Below are 8,168 nucleotides of genomic sequence, written 5' to 3'. Positions count from 1 at the left end.
TGGCCTCTTGGATTTCCTCTGCCAGGGTTGTGACTAAAGGATATTCCTGCCGGCCAGGGCGGCCCCATTGCCCTTTTGTCTTTCCTGCGTGACCTCGGGGAAGGCCCCGGTGCGGAGCGTCGCCAAGGACGCCGGGCGGAAGGCGGGATTGGGGAGACAACCTTCCGCGAAGTGCGTGTGTGTTTGCAAACTGCTCTCGACTGTCGGGAGACTGCAAGGTCCGGTCTGGGCTGCGGAGGAGCCTCCGGCCGGGGCGAAGCCGCGTGAGTGAGCCGCACTGGGCTGCGCGCCCGCCGCGTGCGCCCCCGCGCGCCATGCCCAGTCTCCCGGCGCGCTAGGCTCCTGGCCCGCAGGGCTCCTGCGCCTTCTAGCCCACTTTGATCAAGGCTACCATTCTTGAGTACCCCTCTTCTGCCTTGTACCCTCCCCGCTGGAATCTGATTTGTAGAGGGGGTCCGTGGAATCCGAGCATCTCCTTTTCTCGGCACAACTGGCTCCTGCATCTTCGCAGCTCCTGGGAGCGAGCCCCAGCTCTTTTACCGCCAAGTTGATCTTTGCGACGCGTGGATCTCCTCCCCGCTGCTCTGGGGTCTCCTTGTAGCCTTGGTCAGGTCGATTGATCTTCAGGACTTAAAGTTGCCTAAAGAGCGCCTGCCCTGCTGGAGGAGGGTGGTGGGAAGGTGGGAGGCGTGTACTTGTGTCGGCTCTTCTGCCTTGAATATTATAACTGCTACTTCCATATTTTATGCACATTTACCCGGACACTCTGGGTTGTTAGCCCTGCACCAGACACTGGGCCTCAGACACAGCGCGATTCGCGCGGAGCAGCAAGCTAAAAAGAAACGCCCTGCACTGGCTAGCAAGGAGGCGGCGGGGGAAGATGCGCGGCGCCGGCTGGCAGACGCTGTCCCTGTCGCTGGGGTTAGTGCTGGCGATCCTGAACGAGGTGGCGCCGCAGGCGTGCCCGGCGCAGTGCTCCTGCTCGGGAAGCACGGTAGACTGTCATGGGCTGGCGCTGCGCAGCGTGCCCAGGAATATCCCCCGCAACACCGAGAGACTGTGAGTATGGGGTCTTCTTACGCCGCTCCCCCCCCCCGCCCCTATTGGGGTCCCGCACCCGTAGCTTGGCGACTGGAGGGACAGGTCCCTGTGCCTGGGTCAGCCTTCGCGAGCTCTCCTGCACGCGCAGCCTGGGACTGAAGTCTCCAGGAGGGCCAAGGACTGGAGGGCGCTGCCTAAGGAGGGGCCACTGCCCAAAGAGGGGCGGGCCCGCTGGCAGCTGTGCTTGGTCCCTTCCTCCCACTGCCGTCTTGCCACACGCAGTTTGGTGCTCTCGGATTCTCTGGGGCTGGGGAGGCGGGAGATGGGGGACAAGTACTCGCAGATGCCCGGGGCAAGGGAGACGCGACTTTGTTCTCCAGACTCCGTGAACAGAGTCACCTTGCGGTTGCCAAGACTCGCGGGTCAGTTTCAGGGCCGAGTCTCCACTCTTGCCGCGGGTTGGCGCGGGGGACTGGAGGGGGTACTCGGAAGCGAGAAACCTCCGCTGCCCGGCTTTGTGTCGCCCTCCTGGGGACGGAGGGAGGGGAGAGGGGGTCGTGGGGCGTTTGGGTCCGCCCGGGGGAGCTCACGGACCCCAGAGGGCAGGACGCCCCAGAACGGCGCCAGCTCCGCGGTGGCGGCGCGCAGCCCCCACCCGCACGACGTTTTCCCGCCCCCCACGTCCCCCCAGGAGGAGGAGGCGGCAGTGGGCCGCAAGGGACCTATCCGAGTTGGCGACTGCAGAGGAGGACCACGTCCCGTCATCTAGGCGAAGTTAGGGCTGCCTCTCCAACCGGACCCAGCCGAGTCGGATCTGACTGCCGCGGCGACCTCGCGGCCCTCGGCTGCCCCCTCCGGCCCTTCCTGCGGAGCCCCAGTGCCCCGGTCCACCTTTCTGGCAGTTTCCGCCTCCCCTCACGTGGCAGCGGCTCCCCTGCCTTCTCTTCGCGCTCCGTTGCCCGCAGACATCCCCGCCCCCCTGTCTCGGCGAGTCTCTAATGAAGAAGTAATCGCAAGGCTGGTGTTGACTGCCCACGCGCTCCTAGTTGGGCGCTTCCCGACTTCAGGGAAGTGGAGCATGGAGGCCATTCTCTTTGTGACCGCCGAGGCCGCAGACCGGCGCTGCCCAAGCGCCCTGCGCGCTGCACTCGCCGTTGCGCGTGGCCCCGGCGGGGGCGGGACAAGGGCGGCGGGGGCAAGCGCCCCGGACTCGGCTCGCGGGCCTCTACGCCCCGGGGTGTGAGGGTTGCGCGCCCCGGGAGAGGGCCAGCTCCGAAGCGCGCGTCTCCGCCCGCGCTGCACGCAGCGCCTCTGTCGCGCTTATTTAATCCCTTTCCCTCGCCCTCAGTTTAAAAGGCCAGAACTGAGCCCTTTTTCCCTTTGCTACTGGCTCCCTTTTCCCCGCCCCAGCCTCAGTCCTACCCGGGCAGGAGCGCAAGTGGGGGCCTTAGCAAGGGTGTCGTCAAAATGTGACCTATAAGGTTTGTCTGGGATGAGGAGAATAGGGACTCAAGTTATGTCCAATAGTCGGTAAAAGACTCCCAGAACTGTAGGAACAACTTGATGGTACTTTGCTCGGCATGGAAAGCGTGTTGGGGAGGAAACTGCAGAATTCTGCTTTAGCAGTTATTTCATGCGATTCAGTTTAAAGTTTAAGCACGAACATGTCTTACTCAACAAAAAGGGACAACATATCAAGTGAGTTTGAGGTCCTTGGGGCGCGCGCGGCGGGGGGGAATCCCTATAAGGGATCTATAATGAGTTTTCAGAAAACGGTTTACTCAGTGCTGGCTTATGAAATTCTATCACTGACACAATAAACACATTAAATGCAGATTCCAAACACGGTGTTTTAAAGTCCAGGTAAGAGAAAACGTACTTCCGTGAAGGAGAATGTTCAGACCGCAGCACAGCCTGCTTCTACTTGAAATGATTGGAACCAGGGCAAGTTTAGATCTTGACCTAAGATGCCAGACAAGGAACTGTGGCTCTAGAGGAAACATGGTGCTGAAATTTGAGAAAAAAAAAAAAAAGTCAGGGCCTGAATACTATTTCCATTATTCCCCCCGCTTGTAGTTTTCACTTTACAGTCACAGCGGGGTTCCCGGAGCTGCAAATGAAGAGTTTAGTTTTCATACAAACATAGAATTGTTGGAAGGTAAATGCCTGTAAATGCAAGTCTTTGAAGTGCCGCTCTTTTGATGGCACTCTTAACCTTTTTCTTCGCTTTAGGAAGTTGAGCCACCATGCCACCTAAGGATAGGGTTCTGAATTTTTAAAATTTCTTCCTGAATCCTATTAGAATATTGTTCATTCAACTTCCTGAAGTGAACTTTTTTGGGGGTGTGCCGAACAATAATAGTAAATATCAGAATACCTGTTAAATTAATATTCATGTCCTTATAAAAAGAAGTTGAAAGCACTCCTACACACACACACACACACACACACACACGAGAGAACTTTTTTGTGTGATAACATAATCACTTCATTTTCTTGTCATATGCCAGCAAGCACGGACTCTGCGAATTTGTTAAGAATCGTTTCTAAAAATTTCTTTCAGAGGTTACTCTTTCTCTCTTTTACTTTGTAAACTACTTTAGTAATTGGAACTGATCTTTAATCTTAAAGTTTTTATTTAGTTTACATTTTCTTTGTTTAACCAGACATTGATAGAAATAAAATGGAACTTTCATTTTCTTGTTTTCTCTTAGAGATTTGAATGGAAATAACATCACACGGATTACGAAAACGGACTTTGCTGGTCTTAGACACCTAAGAGTTCTGTAAGTATTTTATTTTCTTGTGTTTTCAAGAATTGTCTTTTATTTATAAAGGTTGCATGTTTTGAATCATTACTTGTCTCAGTTTCAAAAACTATCCCAATGACAGAAATATAAAAATTTACAGGTCTTGGTTTCCTTTTTTTGTTTATCACTGTACTATAACTTTTAATAAAAATATAGGCTTGTATTTTAAGGTTGGATACAGGCCATAGAAACAGTGTTATAGAAATGATCTAAAATGTTTGGTATACCATATCCTAAGTGCCTTATATGTATAAAAATATAGAATAATTGCTTTCACAATATGAATAAGTAATGTGAGACATTTGGTACACTTAGAATTTGAGATTAACTAGAGATAGTTTAAGTGGCTCTGCATTTTATTATTGCTAACATAGAAATGTTCAGCTTTTTCTAGCAAACAAACAGATATAATTTCTAAAATTATAAGCAATCCAAGTTTTCACAGAAGTTTTGATGGGAAAAGTTTATAAAAGTACATTGGTCATATTTTGAATTGTTTCTTGTATTTTATATCTTTGTAACTTTTATAAAATTGCTGCAATATGATTGGGTTAAATTACTTATGAGTGAACCATCATTCGAGATTCAATGTAATATAAAATCGCTTTTACCCACAGACTTGTAAATATTTACATCACAATGAGCATATGCTTTTGATCATTGTGCGTTCAGTATTAATCTTTTAGAAGACACATTTTGACCATTATGAATTCTTCCTATTTCTGATGTATACCTGTAAGCGAATTGAAGTATGTGCATGATGAAATACTGTATATTGAGTCTCTTCGATAAGAACTCCGTTGAAAATCAGTTTACCAAAAAGCATCCATCAAAGCTGTACTAACATGGGTTATTCTTCAGGATACAGTATGATTCAGAGTTTTCGACTGGTAAATTTTACAAGAAACTGCATTAGCATTTTTAAAGAAAGTTTTGTGATGTGGTTTCTATTTCCCCTCCCTGATTTCTCTCAAGTATATCACCATTAAATTTAATATTGAATTTCAAACCAGAGCAATATGTAACTTTTTTTTTTTACAAGTTTTCAGTTGCTGAATTGAAATTTATTCAGACAGTGAGTGGTAACATTAAGACTCTGTTATACTTTGCATTTTAGTCAGCTTATGGAGAATAAGATTAGCACCATCGAAAAAGGAGCATTCCAGGATCTTAAAGAACTGGAGAGACTGTAAGTATTTTCAATTCCAAACTTATGACGACATAAATATTGTAAAAAATACTTGAATTTCAAGGACTGTGTCTTCAATTTTGTGTCTTACTTAATCTTTGAAAGTTTACAGAAACAGGAGGTTGAATAAGCGGTTTTCAGACTAATTTATAAACAGACATTGTAGAATTTTTGCATGAATAATACTAATTCAAAATAAAGCTCAAAAATGCAGACTTAACTTTCTGTAGACATTTACTTCCTTGATAACCATTGTGTTGACACTTCGAGAAGTGTATGGTTTTCTTATTGTTCATCTAGTCTGTTTCATTTACTTCTGCTGGAAGCAAGGTGCGATTTTATTTGCACTTATGGTACATGATGGAAAAATTTAGCTCATAGTTATTTTCATTTCCATGCTGTTGCTATGTGTGTCCTTAGTGACATTTAAAGAAATATTTTAAATTGGTAATGATAAAGATTTGCTTTCTGATATATAACACTTGTGGTGAATATTGTTAATGACTGCTATTCACAATTTTATTTCATTATTTTAATAGAAGCTTTCTTCATATTTCTGCTGAAAAAAATTTAAAATTAGTAGAAATATAAGTAAGAATTATGTTATTGCAGAGTAGTCATTTTAACATTGATTCTTTTTTTCCTCCGAGAAAATCAAATGCAGACTTAAGACCTATCTCTCTCTCTCTCTCCCCCCCCCCCCCGCGCCTGCCTCTCTCTCTCTCTCTCTCTCCCCCTCCCTCTCTCCCTCCCTCTCTCCCTCCCTCCCTCTCTCTCTCTCATCTATCATATCTATCATCTATCTATCATCTATCTACATATATATATTTTTTCACACAAAATCTTAAGGATTGATATATATTACCTAAGGGCCATTATTTTATGTCTACATTGTATATCTACAAAAGACAAAACCGCTGTAATAAGTAGGATAAGTTACTTTGTAATTTGATGTATGAATTCCATATCTCATATGTCTTGATAATTCAAGTTTAGTAGGTTTGCATTTTAAGGGAAAATGCAGCTCTATTACAAGTAGCAATAATTATTTTAATAAGTTTCCATGCCTGCTTTAATAGGCACTTTAGGTAAAAATAAAACATTTATTTAAAATAAGAAAAAAGAACTTCATTTCAGGCTTAGCACATATTCACATTCACAGGGCCCAAGGGCAAAAGTTAATTCTGTGTAATTGTCTCTAAACAGAAAAACACTTGTCGGCTCCTAAGGTATTTGTAAATATATAGGGTACATTTTTATCACCTCAAGGAAATTAAACACAGAGATATCTAATTTATTTTGCTATAAAATTTTGTCCATGATAAATCTTACAGGGAATTTAATGTGGAATACAAAATAAATTTAAAATTAATACTTTGAGCTAGTTTTGTGGGATAGGAATAAAAATAAGGTAAACATTGGTTAAATTCATAACTAAGTTCCTAAATTCATAACCTATCTCTTAATATACAGAAATACTCTGAAAGTATGTATTCTTTGATCTCCATAGGCTTTGTGACTAGCTAATTCCTAGCGAGTACCTTGTAAAGAGAGGTATTTTTAATTCAACCATTTTAAAAAAAATTATCAATGTGATTTTAATGTTTGGTGAGGTGAACAGACAACATAAAATTATCATTTAAACATTAACCCTTTTTTTCATGAATAGCTTGACTCAACTAGTAGTCATCACATGGAAACAGAAGTGTTTTGATTCTCAAAAGACTTCCAAATTATTAAAGGAAACTTGACGGTTTTTCATGCCGTCTCCATTTTGGTTATGTTATAGTTTACAGTATTTTCAGAAACACTCGAACAAAAGAAACTTTCTCATTGTTTTCCAAGCCACTGTGGAGTATCAGCTGAACTTTCATCTTGAATAAATTAACTTCTCCTAAAAATTATTAACCAGATGCCTTATGATCTGAAATTCGATTAGAGTCGTAAGTAGGCACTAGTGTTTGACTTTGGCTTCTCCTGGGAATGTCACTCCCTCTCAGAAGAATTTTCTGTTCTACTAAGATGCAGTCAGATGTTGCAGAGTGGGAGGAGGTTTTGTGATTTTGAATGAAAACTAATATATATGCAGGACTTCTTTAAATCACCCCAGCTGTTGGCCGAGAGCAAATATTTCATATTTGTGAGGAAAAGCTGAGAAAATTCCTTTTGTTTACAACTGCCAAGTCCATCTGATGGAAGCACATTGTTATCTGACAGCCAATTCATCTCCTTGAGACTCAGGAATTCAAAACCATTTCTTAGGAACATTGTGGATACACTTTTCAAATATTTATTTTTTAAAATACATTAAATGTCATGGCAGTCTTGCTTAAGAATGCATTCAAGTTATGGTGAAACGAACTATTTTAAATTTTGTTCAGATAGTATTTAAAAAATTTTTTAAAAGTTACCTGGAGAGTTCCATAATCAGATTTCTATGGCCTGTGGTATGTATCCTTCTTTTAGTGTGGTGGTGTCATTAACATCACAAAAATCACCTTATTATTTTTTTTTTTCAAAAAACTGCAAGAGACAATGTAGGAGAAAGGAAGTAATCAGTGAATTAACTTTTAACTAATTATATGTTGTGTGAGCTCACATGGTTTTTTAGCAATTTAGTTGCGAATTTTTTAATTGAAACTCTAAATTTTGAGCAGGTGTATAAATGCAAGTTTATCTTGTAAATGCCATTCATGCAGTATTTATAGTAACCTAATTTTCATTCTTTGTGAGAAGAGCAAAACAAAACATTAATTTTGTTTGTGCACAATTTATGGTTCTAAGTTATTTTTTTTGTTTGTTTTAAGAAGATAAACGTCAGAACAATTTCAAATGATATTTTGTGACTATTTCAAAATTGTTTTTTCTTTTTATTTCATGTCGATAGAATTTTAACTTCATCTACAGAGAGAAGACAAATCTGAAACCAGAAGATAAGATCTGTTCCTTTTTAGAAATGCACCTTTTAATCTATAAGTAACAGGGTCATGTTGTCAAGTTGAATTTAATTTTTGCATAGAATAAGAAAGTCATTGTTTGTAAGTCAAAGCATTATAGCTACAAGAGAAAGATTTTTTCCACGTCAAAGAATCGATGATATACAATTCAGTGAAAACGTCGAAAAGTAG

At 42.7% G+C, this 8,168-nt stretch overlaps 1 protein-coding gene across 3 annotated transcripts in view; it reads left to right on the top strand.

Moving 5' to 3' along the window:
• Nucleotides 1–662: 662 nt before the first annotated feature.
• Nucleotides 663–8,168, top strand: part of SLIT2 (slit guidance ligand 2) — a 325,399-nt gene continuing 317,893 nt past the window's right edge. The window contains exons 1-3 of one of the 3 annotated variants that reach the window (XM_015594877.1): nucleotides 663–1,059; nucleotides 3,756–3,827; nucleotides 4,969–5,040. In XM_015594877.1, the coding sequence (XP_015450363.1) occupies nucleotides 881–1,059; nucleotides 3,756–3,827; nucleotides 4,969–5,040 (323 nt within the window). In that variant the 5' untranslated portion in view covers nucleotides 663–880. The remainder of the gene's footprint in view (nucleotides 1,060–3,755; nucleotides 3,828–4,968; nucleotides 5,041–8,168) is intronic. The other 2 variants (XM_015594879.1, XM_015594878.1) reach the window with 2 other exon arrangements.

The sequence above is a fragment of the Pteropus alecto genome, unplaced genomic scaffold, assembly GCF_000325575.1.
Source record: "Pteropus alecto unplaced genomic scaffold, ASM32557v1 scaffold5, whole genome shotgun sequence".
In the NCBI taxonomy this organism is placed as follows: domain Eukaryota; kingdom Metazoa; phylum Chordata; class Mammalia; order Chiroptera; family Pteropodidae; genus Pteropus; species Pteropus alecto.
Note: the sequence above shows the minus strand (reverse complement) of the source record. Positions and strands in the feature narration are given on the sequence as shown.